The sequence below is a fragment of the Lampris incognitus genome, chromosome 3 (genome assembly GCF_029633865.1).
Source record: "Lampris incognitus isolate fLamInc1 chromosome 3, fLamInc1.hap2, whole genome shotgun sequence".
NCBI lineage: Eukaryota > Metazoa > Chordata > Actinopteri > Lampriformes > Lampridae > Lampris > Lampris incognitus.
Window position 1 is genome coordinate 58,449,642 of NC_079213.1, and position 25,776 is coordinate 58,475,417.

Here is a 25,776-nt window from a genome sequence, read left to right on the forward strand (position 1 = left end):
CGTTAGCTAATTCAGTGAATATAGGGAGCACTACTGGAGAAGGGGTGGTGAACTTTCTGAGCTGGAATACCAAAGGTCTTAATTCGCCAATTAAACTTTATAAGGTATATTAATCAGCTTAAAGCTGTTTCTTCAAGAATCACCTCCAAGTGTCTGACCACCAGTGAATTCATAGAAATTGTATAATTCATCTATTTCACTCCAAATTTCAGAGTAAAGCCAGGGGTGTAGCAATCCTTAACCGTAATAATATCCAGTTTAGTCCATCCTCTCTACTAGAAGACCTATTCGGGAGATATGTGATCATACCGGGTGCATTATACTCAACAAACGTCACCCTTGTTAATATTTATGCACCAAACCGCGATGACCACCAATTTATTTCTAAAATTATTTATCTTCTTTCTGACATTAATTCCTATGAACGCATTCTCAGAGGGGACTTTAACTGTGTTTTACACCGTGTACTAGACCGAATCAGTACTCTTTTTTTCCGCAGTCCATCACTCGTATTCGAGAGCCTGCTCATATGAAAGTATCACTATATCTGACGCCACTATTTTTAAGCCTCTATTTTTCAGAAAAGCCAAGGAATCAAAAGCTCTGGTGACTGAATCCTCTCCTGCTCTCCAACGGGGGAATACAGAATACAGTCACTCTTTCTGACCAGATCAACATGTTATTTGGAAATCAGCTCTACTCCTGGTATGCCACCATGGTATGTCACCATCTGGGAGTCATTGAAGGAATTTATTTGAAGTCAGATCATCTCTTATATTTCACATGTCAGTAAAAAATGTAAATCTAGGCTGCTGGAGTTATCTACTAATATCCTCAAACTTGACAAACAATATGCAACTCCTCCTAACCAAGAATTGTATAAAAAAGGCTTTCCTTGCAGACTGAGTTTAACCTTCCTCTCCACTAACCAGGCAGTTCAATTACTACAAAAAAACTCGCAAATATATTTTGAATTTGGAGATTAACCGAGCAAACTTCTACCTCTACACCTAAGACAACAATATGCACACAATTTACTTCCCCAGATCAGATCCCCTCAGCAAGATGTCCTCACCAATACTTCTGTATTAAAAACTATTTCACTTTTACACTAAACTTTGTCAGTCTGAATCACCTGCAGAACAGTCTCTTTTAGACGCATTCCTTGACAACTGCCTATCCCCTGCATAAGCCAAGACATTATGTCCCAACTGGGTCAAGCTCTGTCCTTAGTTGAGGATTATCTCTTCGCCACTTTGCATAGATTTTACTTTGATGAGAGCTTCATTGCCTGGGTCAAGCTCCTGTACACATTTCCCATAGCTTTCGTTCGAACTAATGATTTCTCCTCTCCTTATTTCAAACTGCAACGAGGGACCAGGAAGGTGTGCCCTTTATCTCCACTCCTTTTTGCCCTTGCTATTGAAGCCCTGGCCACCGCTATCCGTGCAGACAGCCTGAGCTTCGGTATGGGGGGGGGGGGGGGGACGGGGACAAAAACAAATAAAAATCTCCCTGTATGTGGACAATGTCATACTTTACATATCAGAAGCAGCCACATCACTACCTCGAGTTCTCCACTGTATTGAATAGTTTGGTACCGTTTTTGGTTACAAATTAAATATTAGCAAGAGTGAACTGTTCCCTCTGAATGTTGCTGTCATGGACCCCCCCCCCCCCTCAGCTGCGCCATTCAAACTGGCTCTAAATGAGTTCAAATATCTTGGAGTTATAATTACATAAAAAAATTGCAGATTTATAGAAGAACTTTATTTCTAATCTAGAGCACACTGACTTTGTACATTGGTCCTCTCTTCCCCTGTCTCTTACTCGTTGCATTAACTCGGTAAGAATGAATGTGTTGCCCAAGTTCCTTTTTTCCAGCTATAGTTGTGGGGTTTTTTTTCTTTTCTTTTTTTGGAGGGGGGGGGTTCCTGTTGTAATAGTGTCTAATTTAGTCGTTGCTGTCAGAGTAGTGGGAGGGCGGGGGAGGTTGTTACGTATATGTTAAGTCTTTGTCATCCATTGTTATCGTTTGTCATAATAAGACAATAATAAAAAAAAATTTAAAGTTTGAAAAAAAAGGAGACGCGAGCAAGAGGATATGGCCGGCGAGGACCATCCAGATCTTGAGTTGCCAAGAGCAAACAGTGAATGGTAGTGCCTTTGTTCAAATTGCCCTCCGATGCCAAGCAAAACTGAGTCATTCTGCTGCAATGAATTTCAGTGTGAGCAGTTCTTGTTTGGTGCTGTCGCTGACGCCAACCCCATGACAGAAAGTTTGTGAACCCTTTAGAATTTTCTATATTTCTGCATTAATATGACCTAAAACATCATCAGATTTTCACACATGTCCTAAAAGCAGGTAAAGAGAACCCAATTAAACAAATGAGACAAAAATATTATGCTTGGTCATTTATTTATTGAGGAAAACGATCCAGTATTACATATCTGTGCGTGGCAAAAGTATGTGTACCTTTGCTTTCAGAATCTGGTGTGACCCCCGTTGTGCAGCAATAACTGCAACTAAACGTTTCTGGTAACTGTTGATCAGTCCTGCACATCGGCTTGGAGGAATTGTAGCCCATTCCTCCGTACAGAACAGCTTCAACTCTGGGATGTTGGTGGGTTTCCTCACATGAACTGCTCGCTTCAGGTCCTTCCACAACATTTTAATTGGATTAAGATCAGGACTTTGACATGGCCATTCCAAAACATTAACTTCATTCTTCTTTAACCATTCTTTGGTAGAACGACTTGTGTGCTTAGGGTCGTTGTCTTGCTGCATGACCCACGTTCTCTTGAGATTCAATTCACGGACAGATATCCAGACATTTTCCTTAAGAATTCGCTGGTATAATTCAGAAATCATCATTCTGTCAATGATGGCAAGCCATCCTGGCACAGATGCAGCAAAACAGGCCCAAACCATGATACTACCACCACCATGTTTCACAGATGGGATAAGGTTCTTATGCTGGAATGCAGTGTTTTCCTTTCTCCAAACATAATGCTTCTCATTTAAACCAAAAAGTTCTATTTTGGTCTCATCCGTCCACAGAACATTTTTCCAACAGCCTTCTGGCTTGTCCATGTGATCTTTAGCAAACTGCAGTTGGGCAGCAAAGTTCTTTTTGGAGAGCAGTGGCTTTCTCCTTGCAACCATGCCATGCACACCAATATTGTTCAGTGTTCACCTGATGGTGCACTCATGAACATTAACATCAGCCAATGTGAGAGAGGCCTTTAGTTGCTTCGAAGTTACCCTGGCTTCCTTTGTGACCTGGCCGACTATTGTATGCCTTGCTCTTGGAGTGATCTTTGATGGTCGACCACTCCTGCGGAGGGGTAACTGTAAGTGACCCCAACCCAAATGTCATTTTTTACCTATTTTTAATTCGAGGTAGCTTTACCTATGTATGGGGACTTTTATTTTGAAAACCTTTTCCTTGCCGACCTGCCTAGCGGAAGTTCACGTTGGCTGAAGATAAAGCAGGTGAAGGCGCGTGCATGTGAGATCGCAATATGAAAATGATCGTAATGTTCACTGCATAACTCGAGAATTAGCTTAAATGTTTATGATTACTGAACAACAATTGATTCGAAACTATTGATAAGCAGTTTGAGACCAGAAGACTGTTAGAGATGACGAGCAAGTTGCAGTTTCTGGCAAGTTGCTAGCTGTTTCAAGACGTGTCTCAAGATGGCGTTCTAAGATGTTCCTAGCCCCTTGATAAGCGGAGCGAGGTACGTCATGTTTTACGTTAAGTGTAGGCTACTATTGCTCATGTGTTTTCTTTTATGGTACATTCCTCTAAATGTATATTATTTTGTGAAGCTATGAAGTAGTTAACCTAACTGTGTTGTGACTGTCATTCTATTCTTTATAGTTTTCACGGTGCTCGACACGAATGTACCTGTGTGGTGTTTGAAGCAATAAATGCCCCCGTTGAGACTCCGCGTTTCGTCTTTATTAAAAATATCAAGGGCAGTTATAATAACAATGGTCTTGAATTTCCTCCATTTGTACACAATCTGTCTGCCTGTGGATTGGTGGAGTCCAGACTCTTTAGAGATGGTTTTGTAACCTTTTGAAGCCTGATGAGCATCGACAACACTTTATCTGAGGTCCTCAGAAATCTCCTTAGTTCTTGCCATGATGCACTTCCACAAACGTGTGGTAAAGATCAGACTTTGATAGATCCCTGTTCTTTAAATAAAACAGGGCGCCCACTCACACCTGATTGTCATCCCATTGATTGAAAACACCTGACTCTAATTTCACCTTCAAATTAACTGCTAATCCTAGAGGTTCACATACTTTTGCCACTCACAGAAATGTAATATTGGATCCTTTTACTCAAAAAATGAATGACCAAGTATAATATTTTTGTCTCATTTGTTTAACTGGGTTCTCTTTATCTACTTTTAGGACTTGGGTGAAAATCTGATGATGTTTTAGGTCATATTTCTGCAGAAATATAGAAAATTCTAAAGGACTCACAAACTTTCAAGCACCACTGTATAGTTTGTATGAAATTTTTACTCCTCGGGATGTTCAGAGGTTTACTGGATACTTCCTTCAAGATCCTGAAGATAAACTGGAAAAGACAACTGAGACCAGCAGGGCCGAGAGGGCAGATGACCATTGAGTGAGTATTTTATCACCTAACGCTATGTTTTGGCCAACAAACAGCTATAGACTAGGGTGGAGATCCACAGCAACATTGGACAAGCGCTTTTCTCAACACATTTGTACTGATTGCACGGCAACCTCTTGTTACCCAGATACATTCTGTTGTATATTTTCCCATGTCTCACTAAACTTTCTGTTGGCAAGCACATCGACCTATTATATTGGCTAAACAGTTGCCCAGGTTATTGTCACCCTGACGTTAATTGTTGTCTTCACTAATGTAACTTGCAATTACAATGACCACTGTGTTTTGTGTTTGCAATAGCTGCTAAAATTACAGTATATGATCAGTACTTAGGGCTTCCTGATTAATAACCACCTTCTTTGCTTTCTTTTGCTCTCTGCAGACAATATCGTTTGGCTGCTTATTGATTTTTTGTTGAGTGGGTAGAAATTTGGCAAAAGGAACTGCATTGTCTTATCTGCCTGTGTCGTACATCGCATCAGAGCCAAATATCCTCCCCCAGTGGTCAGTACAGACAGTATGCTGAAGCGGACAAAGCAACGGATGAGCTTTGACCATGTGATATGCAAGCCTTTGTGTAATAATGCTGCTAAACTTCAGTGCAGCTAACAATGACATGTTTACCTTGAAGCTAGTTGGGACTGATCTGGACTTTGTCTTGTCAAAGTATGATGTGCAATATAATAAACTTTTATTTGAAAATCGAATAACACATTGTAACGTGGTGGTTTGAATAAAGTTGTTTTCTATATATATATAACAAACTTGATTTTTTTATTTTCACACTAATGGCTATCAAAGTTGGCTGCAGGTACACCTATGTCAGATGCATGCAGAATCATACCTGCTGGTGTATGCAGAGGTCATTCACATTTCACTTCAGAGGCAAGAGGCATTTTCTTCCAAAACAGGGCAAAGCAGGTTTTTTGGGGGGAGGGTGATATATGGTTAAGAATAAACCATTTGTGACAGAATGGGGGATCTTTTGCCCTTGGGGTGGGTTTTCTAAGTGAGAAGGAATAAGTTTTAAAACCTCTTTCACCCTGTTATAAACAAGATATTTGGTCATAACCTGTTATGCACTTTTTTAAATCTAGGCATTTAATAAAAAATTATAAAGACCAAAAGATGAACTATCAACGCATAATAAAAACGTTTGTTAAATTTTGAAAAACAAAGTTTCAGTAAATGCCAGTGTTCTCTGCATGGCCAAGATGTGTAATCTCAAAGTTAACTCGATCTATCTGCAGCCTTGCATGAATGCCTGAAAAGACATTTTGAAGAACGCCCATTTCAAACTCGGTGACTATTCCAGGTTTTGCATGGCTAAGAAACCCGATCAACATACTTTATTGATCCCCGAGGGGAAATTAGGTCAAGTTACTCACATTCTAGAAGAGAAAATATATATAAGCAGTGAAATTATAAAAAAAACAGAAAAATAAGAAAAATGAACAACGGCCAGTATTGGTGCTGTGCCCTCAAATCTGTAGTGGCGACCCCTGAAAAACAGGGAAAAGCTGAAAGAAGAAGATGTGCAGAATATACAGTATGAATGAAGCACTAAGTCAGTGTAAATATACACCAGAGTATTGCACAGTTGAAATATCTGTCCGTGTTGTGGTCATATGCTGCAAAATGCAAAGATTATGCCTGAAGAGTTGCCAGTACTGATGTCAGTGTGTTCTCGTCATATTTGGGGTTTCTTACCGCTCAGATCCATTCTTTGCACCACTCAACATCTGTTGGTAATTTGTGGTAGTTTACACTTACTCCCTCATCTTTATTCTTCCTGTAGCTGTCACATCCAGGCAACAAGAAGAGACGTTTGTTGTCGATAAAACTAGTCCAGTTCAATTTATGTTTTGTTTTTGTTTTTTTAGTTTTCTGAACGAAGAGTGACGTTTTTAAGATGCCGTTCCAACTTTTTGTACACAAAGCTGCAAGAAATGCCCACCTCCATGAGCTGGGCAGGTTGGAAGGATTGAGGGGTTGGGTGTCATAAGCTTGTGTGCAATGCATCCTGGTACATGTAGGCACTGCCGGCACGGCTCTGCAACCAGGAGAACTCAGATTTCTCAGTAGATATAGCACACACAGGAATTTATTGCTTCAACTGACAACATTTTCCATCAACGCTAATTGGACTTCCACATAAATGGTGGCAAAATTATTTTCCTTTAACACAAGAGTTTAGAGGTTCAGTGAGTCTAGAACTTCAATGGCAGAGAGAACAAAACTCCTTTTAAAGCAGGCCCGTCTCCAGGTGAGAGACCTGTACCTTCAACCAGAAGGAAGCTATGTGAGGAATGGGTTAAGGGGGTGAGGGGGATCCTGAGTCATGGTTAGAGCTCTGCGTGTCATGGCTTTGCTATTGAAGTCTGATAGGTAGTGGATGGGAGGCCAATGATTTTGGATGCTCTGTGCAAGATGCAGATAAGCCTATTCCTATTGATGACTGGTGAAGGAACAGGAAGGGCAGTAAAGTAGTATGGGTTGAATTATACTTTTGTACAGAAGCAAGAGAAGGTGAGGTTTGACAGAAAGTGCCTTGAGTTTACAAATGTTACAAGTGACAGAGTCTTTACTGGTAATGTACTGACAGCTTATGAGTTTGACTGAAACCATCTTGCCATTTAAAGGCCTTCTACTTATCTCTTATGGGAGTGAGCCAGGATTTGGAGTTTAGATATTTTTTTAACACTATTAACTCGTGTAGTGGTGGGGATACAAAACTTGATGTAAGCTGTGATTATGGTGACCTATCACCTTAGTTGCCAGAAAAGAAAAAAAAACATCCCAGTCTGTGCGTATTAGTGAACCCTGCAGTCTTGCAGTGGCGTCCTCCGACCACTGACTGGCAATGTAGGTTTGTGGCTCATGATGATTCAGTGCTGGCTTGTAATGCAGAAGAGTGATAACATGATCATCAAATCCAAATAATAACTTTTATGTAGCACTTTTCTCAAACAATGTTACAAAGTGCTTTACAAAGAAATAAAACGAGACAAGGCAAAAATAAGAGTAAGACCAAATAAGTAAGAGTTAAAATAAAAACAGTATAAATAAATAAAAACAAATATCAAACATTTGTAAAAGCTTTAATTAAAGGAAAAGTTTTAAGACGAGATTTAAAAGAACGTTTGTCTTAGCTCAACAGGAAGAGAGGTCCATAGTGTTGGGGCTCTAACAGCAAAAGCCCGATCACCTTTTGTAACAAACTGACACCTGGGAATAACCAGCAGGTCTCCATCTGCAGCTCTTAATGGTCCAGAGGGCATATACCAGGTCAATAAATCAGAAATGTATGAAGGAGCAAGACCATTTAAAGCCTTAAAAGTGAGCAATGACATTTTAAAATCAATTCGAAATGTAACAGGGAGTCAGTGTAGGGAGGCCAGCACAGGAGTGCTGTTATGATATTACCTTTGTACCGGTAATGAGCTGAGCAGCGACGTTTTGTACCAACTGCAGACGGTCGAGGGAGCCCTTGCTGATACCAGAATAAACTCTTTACAATAGTCAAGCCGAGAATAGATAAAAGCATGCACAACTTTTTGCAAATCGGCAATTGATAATAATGACCTAATTTTAGAGATTAGCTTGAGCTGGAGAAAGCATGACTGAACAACATGTTGGATTTGATTATCAAAACTGGGGTTGGCATCAGTTATTACCCCAGGATTCCTAGCAGCCTGCTTAAGACTACCGGCCAGACCACAAAGATTAGTAACAAATGGCCTGATGGAATATTCGGGACAGAACAGAATGACCTCAGACTTATCATCATTAAATTTACAAAATTATCGGACATCCAGGATTTAATGGTAGAGAGGCAAGTTGTGAGATTTGCTAGAGCGCTAGGATCTGTGGGTTTTAGTGGCATGTATAACTGAGGGTCGTCAGCATAAAAATGTTAAAGCGCATCATGATTTTGAATGACCAGGCCAAGGGGCAGCATGTATATAGAAAAGAAAAGGGGGCCAAGAACAGCCTTGAGGGAAACCACAACTCAACTGAGCCATCAAAGAATTAGAGTTACCCAGAAAAACAGAAAAAGTTCTGTTGGTGGGGTAAGAGTGTAATAAGCTCAGAGCTACGTCCTTGATGCCAACCCAAGTCTCTAAGCGATGTAAGAGGATGTTGTGATCGACTGTGTCAAAGGCAGCACTTAAGTCTAAAATAACTAAAAATCGAGCAGTCAACTCTGTCTGAAATCAGCAGTAGGTCATTAGTGACCTTAACTAGAGCTGTCTCAGTACTATGAAGTGCTCTAAAACCAGACTAGATACTATCAAAAACACTATTTAGTGTTCATAAAAGAAATCAATTGAGATTAAATTACTCTCTCCAGAACCTTAGATAGAAAAGACAATTTGGAGATTGGTCTGTAGTTACTTAGGGACAGGAGATCTAAATTGGGTTTCTTCAGCAATGGGTGAACAATGGCATGCGTAAAACTGTCTGGAAAAGAACCAGAGGCCAGAGAATTACTAAGAATTTGCAGAATGATGGGGCTGATAGTTGAAACTACCTCCTTGAGCAGTTTAGTGATGTCTAAGACGCAGGACGAGGAGTATATATGGAGACTGTACTCTCTAACACTGAAATTCTAATTGGTGGTTAAAAGAGGCAGAATTAACATGGGGAATGGAACGAATGCAAGAGTCTGGCTGGATTTGGGACCTGATATTCTCCATCTTATTTACAAAATGAGTGAGAACATTTTCAGACAACTCAACATCAACTTCAAAAAGAGAAGTGGAGGGACCTTTTTTTGGGGGGGGGGGTTCCCTCTTTTTCTCCCCAATTGTATTCGGCCAAAACCCCACTCTTCTGAGCCGTCCCGGTCGTTGCTCCACCCCTCTGCTGATCTGGGGAGGGCTGCAGACTACCACTTGCCTCCTCTGATACATATGGAGTCGCCAACCGCTTCTTTTCACCTGACAGGAGTTTCACCAAGAGGACGTATTGTGTGGGAGGATCACGCTATTCCACCCAGTACCCCCCCCCCCCCCGAACAGGCGCCCCGACTGACCAGAGGAGACATTAGTGCAGCGACCAGGACACATACCCTAATCCGGCTTCCCACCTGCAGACATGGCCAATTGCGTCTGTACGGATGCCTGACCAAGCAGGAAGTAACAGGGGGATCGGAAACGGTAACCCCCATGTTGGTAGGCAACGGAATAGACCGCCGTGCCACCCAGACGCCCCATTAGTAACAGAATCAATTACCCTAAAGAGAACTTTATGATTGTGGTTATTTGTTGATATTAGTTCAGAGATGTATGCTGATTTCACATTCTTTACCTACCTTCTGGTAAATTAACATTTGGTTTTTAATGGCGTTATGTGCAATTTCAGATTATTGAACTGTTGCTCATTGTTGTTCTGATTTTCTATGGCGTCTTCTAAGGGCACGAGGGTGATCATTTTGCCACGGGTGGTTATTTGATTTTTGTTTCCTAGTTTTAAATGGTGCAGTTTGGTTGAGGGTGGATAGGCACTGATCACTGAATGAATTTAACGGTGCATCTGGATTGAGGGGGGCTAAAAAGAGGGATTAAAGGATGATGAATTAAAAGCATCACAGAATTTAACTGCAGCGCCTGCGTTGAGAATGTGAGAGCATGTTTTAGGATAGTGACTATGGATAGACAGCTGTAGTGGGACTTTGAAAATGACAGCTTTATGGTCAGATACAGGCATATCCACCAGATTAAGACATTCGAGAGAGAAACCAGATGAGAGTACAAGGTCTAAGATGTGGCCTTTAGAATGTGTGGCCCCTTTAACCGATGGAATGAAGTTAAAAGATTCTACAAGAGTCAAAAAATGTGAAGTCATGGAATGGAAATGACAACACACATGAATATTGAAATCGCCAAGAATACGCACCCTCTCATATGTTGGCATGACAATAGATAGAAGGTCAGAAAACTCAGATAAAACTAATTGAATTAGGGGGCCTATGAATTAAGGTGTAGAATAAAGGGGGAGGGCCAGTGATTAAAAAACATAAAACCTCAAATGAGATAAAATTACCAAAAGTAACAGGATGGCACTTAAGACCTAACTTGTAAAAAAACAGCTAGTTTTAAAATCGTTGTTTGTGGTACACAAATTAAATTTGAGAGAGAGAGAAGGTTGTATGACGTGGGGATAATGAATCAGGAAGTGCGGTGGATTAGCAAGGAGGAAGTGAAGGCAACTATGAAGAGGACGAAGAGTGGAAAAGCAGTTGGTCAAGATGACATACCTGTGGAGGCATGGAGGAGAGATGGCAGTGGGGTTTTTAACTAGATTGTTTAACACAATCTTGGAAAGTGAGAGGATACCTGAGGAGTTGGAGAAGAAGCATACTGGTACCGATTTTCAAGAATAAGGGTGATGTGCAGAACTGTAGCAACTACAGAGGTATAAAGTTGATCAGCCACAGCATGAAGATATGGGAAAGAGTAATAGAAGCTAGCTTAAGAGGAGAGGTGATAATCAGCGAGCAGCACTATGGTTTCATGCCACGAAAGAGCACCACAGATGTGATGTTTGCTTTGAGAATGTTGATGGAGAAGTATAGAGAAGACCAGAAGGAGTTACATTGTGTCTTTGTAGATTTAGAGAAAGCATACGACAGGGTGCCGAGAGAGGAGGTGTGGTATTGTATGAGGAAGTCAGGAGTTGCAGAGAAGTATGTAGGAGTGGTGCAGGATATGTATGAGGGAAGTGTGACAGTGGTGAGGTGTGTGGTTGGAATGACAGATGGGTTCAAGGTGGAGGTGGGATTACATCAAGGATCGGCTCTGAGCCCTTTCTTGTTTGCAATGGTGATGGACAGGTTGACGGAGGAGGTCAGGCAGGAGTCTCAATGGACTATGATGTTTGCAGATGACATTGTGATCTGTAGTGAGAGTAGGGTGCAGGTGGAGGAGAGCCTGGAGAGGTGGAGGTATGCACTGGAGAGAAGAGGAATGAAAGTCAGTCAGAGCAAGATGGAATACCTATGCATGAATGAGAGGGAGGACAGTGGAATGGTGAGGATGCAAGGAGTAGAGGTGACGAAGGCACACGAGTTTAAATACTTGGTGTCAACTGTCCAAAGTAATGGGGAGTGCAGGAGAGAGGTGAAGAAGAGAGTGCAGGCAAGGTGGAGTGGGTGGAGAAGAGTGTCAGGAGTGATTTGTTACACAAGGGTACCAGCAAGAGTTAAAGGGAAGGTTTACAAGATGGTTGTGAGACCAGCTATGTTATATGGTTTGGAGACAGTGGCACTGACTGAAAGACAGGAGTACCTACACACCACACACCTACACACGTACCTGTACCTACACACTACACACCTGCACACTTACCTGTACCTACACACTACACACTACACACTTACCTGTACCTACACACTACACACCTACACACTTACCTGTAAATTATGTGTTTAACAATCAGTATCTAGCATATCTTCAAGTCAGTGCTAATTTGGTTCACTTTGACCAAAGACATTGTTTATTTTTATTCTGTTTCGTTTAGAATCAAGCTGGACAAGTGGAAGACAATGATGGAAAACGTACAATTCTCAGGCGTCTTTGACTTTTCAAAGCTTTACAGAACATGGTGAGTGAAGAAGTTTAATCTTTAATCTAAATAGTGAAATAATTATCACAATTGTTTCACATTAATTGATTTTGATAATAATCACAGCATTCAGTACTCTTTCCTCCAAAATGGCTCAGCACCATTGCAAAAATGACCAAGGCTGTGTCTGAGTTTTTTCTGTTTGTATGAGGTGTGAAAATTTGAGTTTAAGTCACTGAGGCAATGTTGACAATTTACATTATTACTAAAACTGCAATGCTTATCAGATTCCTTTCTACATTAAAGCTGTTGGATTTTGCTCCAAGCTGCAAGGAACTTTGACCTGCTCACGATGAACTTCAAAGTCTGACGAGTTAAAGATCGAAGTTGATGAGGAGCTATTCAAATTTCTTCTGATGAGACCAGACCTTTGTGTATTAGATATTTGTGTAACACAAACAATCATTTGTGTACCACTACTACTTTCTGCTGCTCCTGTTAGGGGTCACCACAGTGGATCATCTGTTTCCATCTCCTCCTGTCCTCTGCATCTTCCTCTGTCATACCAGCCACCTGCATGTCCTCCCTCACCACATCCATAAACCTCCTCTTTGGCCCTCCTCTTCTCCTCTTCCCTGGCAGCTCCATATTCAGCATCCTTCTCCCAATATACCCAGCATCTCTCCTCCACACATGTCCAAACCATCTCAATCTTGTCTCTCTTGCTTTGTCTCCAAACCGTCCAACCTGAGCTGTCCCTCTAATATACTCATTCCTAATCCTGTCCTTCTTCATCACTCCCAGTGAAAATCTTATCATCTTCATCTCTGCCACCTCCAGCTCCACCTCCTGTCTTTTCATCAGTGCCACTGTCTCCAAACCATACAACATAGCTTGTCTCACTACCATCTTGTAAACCTTCCCTTTAACTCTTGCTGGTACCCTTCTGTCACAAATCACTCCTGACACTCTTCTCCACCCACTCCACCCTGCCACACCTACACACTTACCTGTACCTACACACTACACACCTGCACACTTACCTGACACAAGTAGGCACTCAGTCAGTGTTATGATGGTGGATATGATGCTGGTCTGGAATGAAATGTAGATTTTATTGTAACTATGCTGAAAGACCCCTCATGTTGTTAGACAGACTGCTGTGATGACAAACAACCACTTCTACACGTGTATATAGTCACACGAACAAAAGACGGCCCACTGATATTTTCAACATGCCTCCCTTTGTGCTTTAAATTAAATGACAAAAATCTCTAAAAACTAAGCAGTAGAGGGGACAAAGGCGTATGAGTTTAAATACTTGCGGTCAACTGTCCAAAGTAACAGGGAGTGCAGAAGAGAGGGGAAGAAGAGAGTGCAGGCAGGGTGGAGTGGGTGGAGAAGAGTGTCAGGAGTGATTTGTGACAGAAGGGTACCAGCAAGAGTTAAAGGGAAGGTTTACAAGATGGTAGTGAGACAAGCTATGTTGTATGGTTTGGAGACAGTGGCACTGATGAAAAGACAGGAGGTGGAGCTGGAGGTGGCAGAGATGAAGATGATAAGATTTTCACTGGGAGTGATGAAGAAGGACAGGATTAGGAATGAGTATATTAGAGGGACAGCTCAGGTTGGACGGTTTGGAGACAAAGCAAGAGAGACAAGATTGAGATGGTTTGGACATGTGTGGAGGAGAGATGCTGGGTATATTGGGAGAAGGATGCTGAATATGGAGCTGCCAGGGAAGAGGAGAAGAGGAGGGCCAAAGAGGAGGTTTATGGATGTGGTGAGGGAGGACATGCAGGTGGCTGGTATGACAGAGGAAGATGCAGAGGACAGGAGGAGATGGAAACAGATGATCCACTGTGGTGACCCCTAACAGGAGCAGCAGAAAGTAGTAGTGGTACACAAATGATTGTTTGTGTTACACAAATATCTAATACACAAAGGTCTGGTCTCATCAGAAGAAATTTGAATAGCTCCTCATCAACTTCGATCTTTAACTCGTCAGACTTTGAAGTTCATCGTGAGCAGGTCAAAGTTCCTTGCAGCTTGGAGCAAAATCCAACAGCTTTAATGTAGAAAGGAATCTGATAAGCATTGCAGTTTTAGTAATAATGTAAATTGTCAACATTGCCTCAGTGACTTAAACTCAAATTTTCACACCTCATACAAACAGAAAAAACTCAGACACAGCCTTGGTCATTTTTGCAATGGTGCTGAGCCATTTTGGAGGAAAGAGTACTGAATGCTGTGATTATTATCAAAATCAATTAATGTGAAACAATTGTGATAATTATTTCACTATTTAGATTAAAGATTAAACTTCTTCACTCACCATGTTCTGTAAAGCTTTGAAAAGTCAAAGACGCCTGAGAATTGTACGTTTTCCATCATTGTCTTCCACTTGTCCAGCTTGATTCTAAACGAAACAGAATAAAAATAAACAATGTCTTTGGTCAAAGTGAACCAAATTAGCACTGACTTGAAGATATGCTAGATACTGATTGTTAAACACATAATTTGTTTTTGACCCCATTCTTGTGAGCTGCAGGTAATAGTTCTTGCTACTAGAAAATACTGCAGTTAGAGTTCAGTCCTCTGGAAGGCAAAGACAACAATCCTAAATCAAGTCATTGACTGAAATTGTCACAGGGTCAGCTGCTGTTCAAGTTAGCTTCACTACTTACCGTATTTAAGATGGTACCCACCCCACAAATCTCTTCTTTGTTCTCTTCTCTCCAGTGAGAAGCAAAAAGTGGAGACTAAGGACAGGAAAGAGTTGGGGATACACCACCTTATCGTATGCTGCTAATGCGGCAAGAAGCCACAGGAGAACTACAATTCTAAGTAAAGAACTTCTAGTTCCCTTCAAGATTATCGTACAAATTCCTGATAGGTAATGCTGACTTTCACCTACTCATATCCAAGTCAAATACACGTGGTCCCTGACTGCACTGTATTAATGTCAGCAGACTAGCTAGCCTGCTAGCTAACAGTCATCCAACTCTTTTCTGAGCAAAGTGCATGTGGTGCCTGTTTATGTTAGCCCACTAGAAATCCCTTACAACCACTTAGCTTTTAGTGTTAAGAGGTGCCATTTCACGGTACTTTCCCCTAACCTTAAATTTGTCCAAATGGTAACGCTAATGTAGCTGCTGCAATCAAAACCAAGTGCTGCCCTCCCACATTCTTCACTCCTGTTAATCTCTAGATAGCAAACCGAATGAAGATACAACTCAAGACATACACACCAGTAAGACAGCTGCTTCATACAACCAAGAGAAGAGGCTGCTGAAACAACTTTGCTAGGGATTCTGTTTATATTGTATGTACACAGACATAACTTAAGCTACTTATTGATTGTATACCCCTAAACCCAAGTATTAAAATTGATTGTATACATGGCAAATTATTTAGGAATGAAATATAAAGACATAAATAGTCTAACTGAACAAGCTTTGTTTACATTTATCATTTAAGATAAGTATAATTTCTTATCTTAACTATTGGTTTTATAATTTCATGTTGTAGCAATCTGTAAACATGTGCTCTTGTGTAAAAATGACAGAAATCCTTTTCAATGCTTTAATTTGTAGATTGATGCAGGCCAACTCAAGCTCAGAGTGACATTCCAAATTCTATGCTGCTCAAAAAATTAAGCCTTGTGTACTTGTGCTCATGTCAACAAGTCACTGTCCATTGGTGACCTTAGCTGTTTCACCTATTTCAGTTGAACACCCCCCCCCCGACTGACATGCAAGAATTTAATAATTCACCCACTTTTATTTTTTTAAATTTAAATTATTGTGGCGAGCAGCTGTGGTTACTTCATTCAAAGCTGACACACGAGAACCACCACTAGTGGGCGCTAAGCCGACATCTGAGCTTGACTTGACCTGTCCAATACGGCAGCTAGCGAAGGTCCTTGTCACTGAGAAGGACGAGGCTTCTCCTCAGTCCAAAGCACAAATGTCCTTGTTTCAGTTTTTCATGAAGGTAATTGTTTGGGTTATTATGTTGAGCTGTCCATGATACTGAAAGTGCACATCATGCTTTTAAGTTCAAGTCAGAAAATATACCGTTATTGATGCAAACCAACTTGAATTCTCACTTTTTTCCCCTCTTATGTTTTGTTTTTTTCTTTTGTTTTGGGTTTTTTTTGTGGGGTAGGGCCCCACATTAGCTCTTGAAACTGGCTCCCAGATGTTTAAGTCCGCCTATGTCCATCTCCCATTCCATTCATAGGCTAATCCCACTCCACCCTTATCTCTGTGTTCATGTCCATTAACAAAACATGACAGATGTTACAATAAGATGTGAAATACGTAATTTGTCATTTAAGTGTTTAACGTTTAGTGTTCCATAGATCCACACGTGCACAACAAACTGCTAATCCACAACATAAAGATAAACCAGCATTTAGTTTGTAAGTTTAGACTTCATATGCTCACCTGTATATGATCGGGGGGGGGGTGCATTCTACACCCTCCGTTGAAAACTAAAAACTAAAAACGCTCGACTTGTGGGCTGTAAATAAATGCAATGGACTTCGACCACTGATCCAGGGCACATTCCCCTCTCTCGTGAGGATATACAAAAAAAAACAAAACGAAATGAATCTGTAGTAGTAGTCTATGCTCTACTGGTTCTCAGCCTGGGTGTAGAGAGGTGATTTCCAGGGCTCGCCAGATGGTTGTGGAGATAACAAGCACGAAATCGTCCAGAATCACGGCGCACCTATAGCAAAAAATAAGTGTACTATCTCTTTAATTGCTATGCGCTCACAGTATAGAAAGTGGTGCAGTACGCTTTAAGACTTATTTGAGAGAGCAATACGGTACAAAACGTTGGTATGTTTAGTGGATATTAATAATCATTCTTCATACCAGGAGCAGCATGAAAAACATTGCACGCATTGAATGATAAATCACTGTCACCATTAAAAACACATTCAATTTGTTGTTGTATGATTCACCTGAAGACATACATCAGCAATAACAGCTTCTGTGCAAATAATAATTTCAAGCATCAGCTTCATAAGAGGACACTGGGATCCAGCGGTCTCGGTGTCTTATTTTTGCGTGGAGGAACGGTTGTCGAGAAAATCGAGGGACAGCAAAGACAACAACAGACAGATGCAGTCCAGAACAACAAGGTTAATGTATATAAACTTAGCACAAAAAGCAAGGAAATGTGTGTTTGGTAAATTATTTCTTTGTTGTAACAATGCTTCTTGGCAATAAATCTTATATCAGGCAGCTGATTGTCAGCACCTGGGGTACCAGAAGCTCAAAACAAGAGTCAATAGCAACAGCAAAATAAGCTGTTTGGCATTGGCAGAGAAGATTTGGCAAATTTTTCATGGGCGCAACCCACATACTCAGCTCTGCTGCTCATCCCACAAATGCATGTTCCTTACAAATGTTGCGCCATTTAAAAGGGAAATAAACAGGCTTTCCAACGCTATAAGATTTATTGCGAAGAAGCATTGTTACAACCAAGAAATAATCTACCAAACACACATTTCCTTACTTTTTGTGCTAAGTATAGTTGATATATCAAAGACTAACGTTTAGTAGGACGCACTTGTGTGTGAGTAACCACAATTTGTGTCCAGGAGTGAGTGATCACAATTTACAATGCATAGCCCATGGCAGCAGTTCTGCGGTGCTGTGGGAAAAATAAAATAACATATTTTAGACTGGGGAATGGCTTTCACATTACATCGCCTGTGTCAGTGATATAACTTGCCTTAGAATAGATTTCAGGACTTCCGGTATGGTGACCGAGTGAAGCAGACGCACAGAGAGCAGCTCCCGAGCGAGTTCGTAAATCCTTACTATTCACATCAACAGTAAATCTCGAATTTATTCAGTGTTGCAGGGACGGGCTGCAATATAAATTTTAACAGTGTCTGGCAAAAATAAGACCAGCGCCCAGAGAGGAACAACTCCGACCACGGGCCCTACCATACCTCAAGAGCCTAAGCTAACAACGGCTACCGCAGAAGTAGCTAACGCCGCTCTGACCATCGCCGACCTGATAGTTGAACTGGAGAAGAATAGAGCAGTGATTTCTGCCGAAATACAAGCCCCACTGGCTCCTATTCAAGCGACCTTAAATGCGGTTCAAATCAAGGTGGAAGATCTGGGCTCTCGTATGATTACAATGGATACTGCCTCTCCGACCATAGCGACAGGCTAACCAGCATTGAAACACAGCTGAAACAACTCCAAACTGAAAACCTTCATCTTAAACACAAGACAGAAGATCTCGAAAATCGCTCTCGTCGGAAAAACGTCAGAGTAGTTGGACTACCCGAAGGTGACGAGGGACGTTCGGCCACAGATGATTTTATGACTTGTGGTGACCCACATCTATATATCGAAAGACATTCACCTAAGAGGACGGTGTACCTTTTAAGGGAAGAGGCGAGGGGTCAAATAATGCACTTCCGCTTCCGGTTCACAGTCAGTTCAGTGTCGTCGAATGTATGACATGCTAAGTTGGAGCTAGTAAACTACCTCGACTACGTCTACTCTCACGTTTCCTGTCTCGTTTTCTAACTCCACATTGGTGACCCCGACGTGATCGAACTACTACTACGAGTATGTCTGACAACGACGACGCCGGTGCTAACAACATGGCTATTGCTAACGCTAGCATTTACACCGCTACTGTGAAGCTACCCGACTTTTGGCAGCATAATCCACGGCCGTGGTTTCAACATGGGCAGCCCAGTTCCAGCTGAGAGGGATAACGCAGGATGCAACGCAGTACTTCCACGTAGTGGCGGCGTTAGACGCATCGACAACGGCGCGAGCAATGACACTGTTGGAAGCTCCGCCAGCCGCTGGCAAGTACAATGCTATAAAGACATTCCTCCTGAAGCTATTTGAACTGTCGGAGCTGGAGAAGGCAGACCGTTTACTGTCCCTGAATGGCCTCGGCGACGGCAAACCGTCTGGGTTAATGGAAAAAATGCTGTCTGTGCTGGGATCGGCTGATCCGGCCTTTCTTTTCAAACACATTTTTCTGAGGCAGCTCCCCGCACCTGTACGCACAGCACTGGCCAGTTCTCCTCTCGCCGCCTCCAAGGACTACCGTTCTCTGGCTGCTGAAGCAGACAAGGTTTTCCTGGCCAACCGGCAACGGTTTGTGCATGCCCTGCTACCCCACCAGACCGCCCCACCACCACCTGTGTACGACTATATGGACACCGCGGCTGCGGTGACAGCCCGCCGCCAACCTGACGACGGGCTCTGTTATTACCATGCCAGGTTTGGGGCAAAAGCAAAACAGTGTCGCAAACCCTGCAGTTACAGGGTTCAGGGAAACGCCAAGGCCGGCGCTCGTTAACAGCTATGGGCGCCGGCCGTGACTGCAAGCTGTTGTTCATCAGAGACTCCTTGTCGGGCCGGCAGCTGCTGGTTGACTCTGGCACTCAACGCAGCATACTACCAGCACAAGCTGTGGACACGATGACCGACAGTCACGGCCCCCAGATGGACGCCGCCAACGGCACGTCCATTCGGACGTACGGTATCAGACATGTGGATGTGTGTTTTGGCGGCCGACGTTTCGGCTGGGACTTTGTGATGGCTGCTGTATCCACCCCGCTCCTAGGTGCGGATTTCCTCTGTGCTTTCAACCTGCTGGTGGATGTTAAAAACTGTCGCGTGATTGATGCCGTCTCTTTTGCGTCATACCCCTGCACGCTTGGGGGGGCTGGAGCGCTGTGCCTCGCTAACACACTCTCCACCGGGGATCCATACCAACGCCTGCTCGCAAATTTCCCCGAGCTCACCACACCCACCTTCTCCTCGGCGGTGACCAAGCACGGCGTGGAACATCATATCACCACAGTGGGCCCCCCAGTTTACGCCCGGGCCCGACGCCTCGACTCGGCCAAGCTCGCAATAGCCAGGGAGGAGTTTTCGACTATGGAGCGCCTCGGCATTGTCCGCCGTTCTGACAGCCCATGGGCTTCCCCTCTTCACATGGTTACTAAGGCCGACGGGGGTTGGCGCCCGTGCGGGGACTACCGTCGCCTAAACAATGCCACGACCCCCGACCGGTACCCCATACCGCACATACAAGATTTCTCTACCCACCTGGCGGGCGCTGCCATCTATTCCAAAATCGACTTAGTGCGGGGGTATCACCAAGTGCCGGTCCACCCACTGGATGTCCCAAAAACGGCTGTCATCACACCCTTTGGGCTCTTTGAGTTTTTACGTATGCCTTTCGGCCTTAAAGGGGCGGCGCAGACGTTTCAGCGCCTTATGGATTCTGTGCTCCGCGACATGCCATTTTTGTTTGTGTACTTAGATGACATCCTCGTGGCCAGCGCGTCGGCGGAGGAACACATGACGCACCTCAGACAGCTGTTCGACAGGCTCAGCGAACACGGCCTCATCATCAACCCAGCTAAGTGTCAGTTCGGGGAGTCGTCCATCACCTTCCTCGGGCACCACATCACTCCACAGGGGGCCGTTCCCCTCCCTGCCAGGGTTGAGGCTGTCACCATGTTCCCCCGCCCCCGCACTGTACAGTCGCTGCAGGAAGTCCTGGGCATGGTGAACTTTTATAACCGTTTCCTGCCCCGTGCCGCCCACATCATGCGTCCCCCCTTCTTACCCCTGCGGGGTAAGAAGTCTAAGGACGAGCTGGACTGGTCTGGTCTGGTCTTCGGGGATGGACGAGGCTTTTGTGGCCGCCAAGACCGCGCTGGCCAACGCTGCGCTGCTAGCTCACCCGTCGCCTGCCGCCCCCATAGCCCTTACAACGGATGCCTCCGACTACGCCGTGGAGGCCGTGTGTGAGCAGTGGGGGGGGGGGGCAGCCGTTGGCGTTCTTCAGTAAACAACTCCGTGAGAGCGAGCGCAAATACAGCACCTTTGATAGGGAACTACTGGGTCTCTTCCTCGCAACCAGACACTTTAGGTTCCTATTGGAGGGCCGACAGTTCGCCGCTTTCGTGGACCACAAACCGCTGACGTTCTGTATGGCCAAAACCTCAGAACCGCGGTCTGGGCGTCAGCAGCGTCATCTCGCGGCGGTTTCCGAGTTTACCACGGACATACAACACGTGTCGGGCAAGGATAACTTCGTCGCCGACTGCCTTTCACGGGCGGTTTTTAACAGTCAGTTCAGTGTCGTTGTCGAATGTATGACATGCTAAGTTGGAGCTAGTAAACTACCTCGACTACGTCTACTCTCACGTCTCCTGTCTCGTTGTTTTCTAACTCCACAGTCTACATTTTTCGTTGACATATTGCGAGACGAGTCGTTCAGCTCACCACCAGAGCTTGAAATGGCACACAGCACGTTGAGAGCGAAACCAGGGGCAGGAGAACGGCCCCGACCCATGATCATTCGCTTTCTACGCTACCAACGGAGGGACCAGGTGCTCGCCCTGGCGAGAAAACGAGGGCAACTTGTATATCAGGGTCAAAGGATCTTTATTGTTCCAGACATGAGCAGCGAGCTGGCCAAGAAGCGCGCCACATTCCTCACAATCAAGTCCAAACTCTACGAGAGAGGTGTTAAGTTCTCCCCACCATCCAGCTGTACTTACACTAACACACCAGGGAGTGGCGCGAAAGTTTCACACCGCAGAAGAGGCTGAAATGTTCTACAACCAGCACCTGGCGAACTGATCTGAGTAAACAAGCTGGCAATGTACACGGCTCCTGAAATACTGCTGAGGCTTTCCTATTCGGTCCGGGCCAGGCACCAGTTATATACACAGTGAAATACTCCCAGGTGTCACGGTGGGCGGCTGATTTGGCTACCGTGCACCTCGGCCCTTTTTTTGAAATGTGATTGTTGTGGTTACACCGCCCCGAGCTGCCTCCCCGGCACGTTCAAGCCACTCCCCCAGCTCGGACGTGCCGGAAACATCCGAGCGCTCGGCTCGCGCTCTGAGACGAGCGCTGCACTGCACCAGGTGTTTGCCATCATCCATCAGGCACACCTGTGGCAATCAGGCAGCCTTCTACAAGAAGTCTCCCAGAACGTCTCTCAGTGCTTCGACGTACTGAACCCTGCGGTAAAGTTCTGACAAGCCCTCCAGCGTTCCTTGCTTTCTGTTTATTCCCCAGTGTCTTATCTTCGTGTCTCTGTTTCCTCCCAAGACTCTCCCTCCGCGATTTCCACGGCTCCCCGCGTCTCCCTCGTCCCCAGCGACCTTCACGTTTCTCCCCGGACCTCTCCTGCGATCTCCCCCCTTGTCCCTCTATCTGGACCCCTCCTTTCGGACTCGACTTCCCGGATCTCGGACCTGGACTTTCTCGGACAACCCCCCTTGGATCACGGACTGGACTTTCTCGCCAGGTGCACGCACATTTCTTCAACACCTCCTGGTCATTTACATACCGCACCACACATTGGCTAAAAACACTCACACATAGTTATACACGCAAACCACGGGACACCACACATAGTTTACTCACACATCCCACTAACAGAACGCCTTTTTTCACCATACATTTCCCTCCCACAATAAAACCTCCCTTTGCAGCTTTGGAAGTTATCTCGTGTCTGTCTGTCTTGGGTTTCGCCACACGGGTCAGGTTCTGGTGCGCGAGCATAACAGTGATTATTTCAACCCAACTAAAGTTCCTCGTTATAACACTAACGTTTGATTGGATTTGGATTGTGGACCTCTGCCACTGGAATATGGACATGTGGACTAAACATTAATTCCGGACACTACAATTGGACGTTTTCCACCACTGCCGCGATCGCCATGATATCGGCTTCCTCAAACCAAGTACACAAAAAACGGAGTCTCTTCGGACAACTAAGCCACCCACTGAACACGGAAGTCTACTTCGGACTTTTCTTTTTTTTCAAACTGCAGTCATCTCAAAATCAGAACCTGCTTCTTAAACGGCTTTGACCCTTCAAGGTAATGGTGTGGAGTTTGTGTGTGTTTGCGTGTGCGATTAAGCGTGTGCATACGTGTATGTGTGCGCGTGTGTGTATATAGTTGCATGTGCATATGTATGTATGGGTATGCAGATGTGGACGTGCACACATAGTCACCCTTTGCAGACACGTCACAATTATCACGTGACGAGGGAGACTGCGCCATAACGGACGGCAGTAAGTGATAGACCGGGAAATTCAAAAGCGAACAACAAAAACAAACAAAATATTGCGACGGATGAGTAGCTATTATAGTTTAAATTTAAGTGGTGGCTACCAATAGTCAGAGTAATGTTGTGGAGTTGTCCTGTGAAGTGAGTCACCTTGAAGGACGGCACAAAGAGAGATCTATGGAGAAGCTAGTGATAGCAGGGTTAGCTACAGACCCGTACCTTCTTCCTACTGATGTGTTCACGGATCTAGCAAAACCGTCCAGTCTGCCCGAGTTCAGTCCACACGATCTGTACCACTATGTTACCAACGGAGTGTCCCCATACACAGGTGCTGACCTAAAAGCATACAAAAGTCTGGATGCTTACCAGTTCTTTGTAGCTTGTTGGGTTACAGAATCGCGGTGCTACGCTCACAGCAGGGGGATGTACCTCATAATGGCAAAGGTAAGACATAGTTAGCCAGCTGTGTATGTTTTTAACCTGTTTCCCCTAGGATGCCATCAAAACTCAAATCGACTGTAACCAAAAGCAGCTCATACTTTCCTTGCCATTTCATAGTAGGTTACACAGTCTTGCCATCTAGCTAGCATTTGGGTCATTCCATAGAACGTGTTAAGTTTGAGTCCACAATATTCAAAGGGGACAAGGAGGCATACTAAAACTGTCAGTAATGTTTTCAGTGTCTGAAGCCACTGATTCAAGTGTACTGGTTAGCATGAAGCAAAATACAATTAAATAATACATACACAATTTGTATATTTTTAGCTGTTTTTGTTAAATTACAATCATTTTCTCATGTCCACTCTGACCATTTCTCATATTCATGTAAGGTAACACTTAAAAAATATCACATAAATCTCAGACTTTTATTGTTCTTATGAGCAAAAATACTTCCCTCTTCATATGAAATGTGTTAAATTAAAAATGCATAATTTTTGGTTAAAATATTTATTTATTTATTTATTTATTTATTATCAAGTCAATGCAAAGTGGGAAATCCCTGGGACTGGACTGCTATCCTGCGGAATTTTATCAGAAGTTTTCCAATCAGTTGGCACCTTTGCTTTTGGAGATGTTCGAGGACTCTCTCTAAAAAGGCACACTACCACCAACACCTACCCAAGCCTCTATTTCACTGATCCTTAAAAAGGACAAAGATCCCAATTTATGCCCTTCTTATTGACCTATTTCGCTTCTTAATGTTGACGAAAAGTTACCTGCTAAAGTCCTTGCAGCTAGAATCGAGACTATTTTGCCCTCTATAATTTCAATTGACCAAACAGGCTTTATTAAAAACCGTCACTCCTTCGCAAACATACGTAGACTTCTTAACATCATTCACTCCCCAGCCCCTCTGTCTAATCCTGAGGTGGTTATATCTCTCGATGCAGAAAAAGCTTTTGATCGAGTTGAGTGGCGCTATCTGTTCTTCACATTAAAGCAATTTGGGTTCGGAGAGAAATTCACATCCTGGATACGCTTACTGTATGCTTCCCCACAGGCTTGCGTATGTACCAGCAATCAGCGATCACAATTCTTTCCCCTCTCACACGGGACACGTTAAGGATGCCCGATTTCCCCCCTCCTTTTTGCCATTGTTATGGAACCTTTATCAATTGCTCTTAAGACTGATAAGTTGTTTTCAGGTATCAAAAGATGTGATGCCGAGCACAAAGTATCCTCATATGCAGATGACCTACTCCTTTACGTTTCCGATCCAATAAGTTCAGTTCCGCATATTTTAGCCACTCTCCAATCCTTTAGTAACTTCTCTGGGTACAAACTAAATATACAGAAAAGTGAATGATTTTTTATTAATCAATTGGCCCAGGAAATACCCCAGTCTAATATTCCTTTCAGATTATCTAGCACCAGGCGTAAATACTTAGGAATAAATATTACAACTTCCATCCACTCTCTATGTGAGGAAAATCTTACGGCTCTAACAGCAAAGGTGAAAACTGACCTGCAGAGATGGAACAGCCTACCTCTCTCCCTAGCAGGTAGAGTACAATCCATAAAAATGAACGTGCTCTCCAGATACTTATACTTATTTCAATGCCTACCTATTGTTTTACTTAAACATTTCTTTCGTCAATTGGATTCAATAATTTCACATTTTATATGGGGGGGGGGGTAAAATCCCACGAATTTGTAAATCTTTGCTCCAGAGAGGGCAGTTACAGGGGGGACTCGGTCTACCAAATTTTCAATTATATTACTGGGCTGCTAACATGCATAAATTGCACTCTGGATTTCAGACACTGATGATAATTGGATTCAGTTAGAAGCTAACTCCTGTCATTCTTGATCCCTAAAAGCATTGGTGCGTAACAGTCTTCCATTTAAGCCTAAACAGCACTCCTCTAACCCCATAGTAATTACCACTTTGAAAATCTGGCAACAAATTAGGCAACAGTTCAGCTGGACTTATCTGT

The 25,776-nt window shown here is 43.5% G+C and overlaps 1 protein-coding gene across 10 annotated transcripts in view; it reads left to right on the top strand.

Moving 5' to 3' along the window:
* The window catches only part of nfic (nuclear factor I/C), a 408,020-nt gene that overhangs the window by 303,906 nt on the left and 78,338 nt on the right, over nucleotides 1–25,776 (top strand). Inside the window, exon 11 of one of the 10 annotated variants that reach the window (XM_056275693.1) lies at nucleotides 14,973–14,988. The exons of 8 other annotated variants lie outside the window; for them this stretch is intronic. In XM_056275693.1, coding sequence (XP_056131668.1) covers nucleotides 14,973–14,975 — 3 coding nt within the window. In that variant the 3' untranslated portion in view covers nucleotides 14,976–14,988. Of the gene's footprint in view, nucleotides 1–5,043; nucleotides 5,333–14,972; nucleotides 14,989–25,776 lie in introns of those variants that run through there. One more of the 10 variants, XM_056275692.1, reaches the window with a different exon arrangement.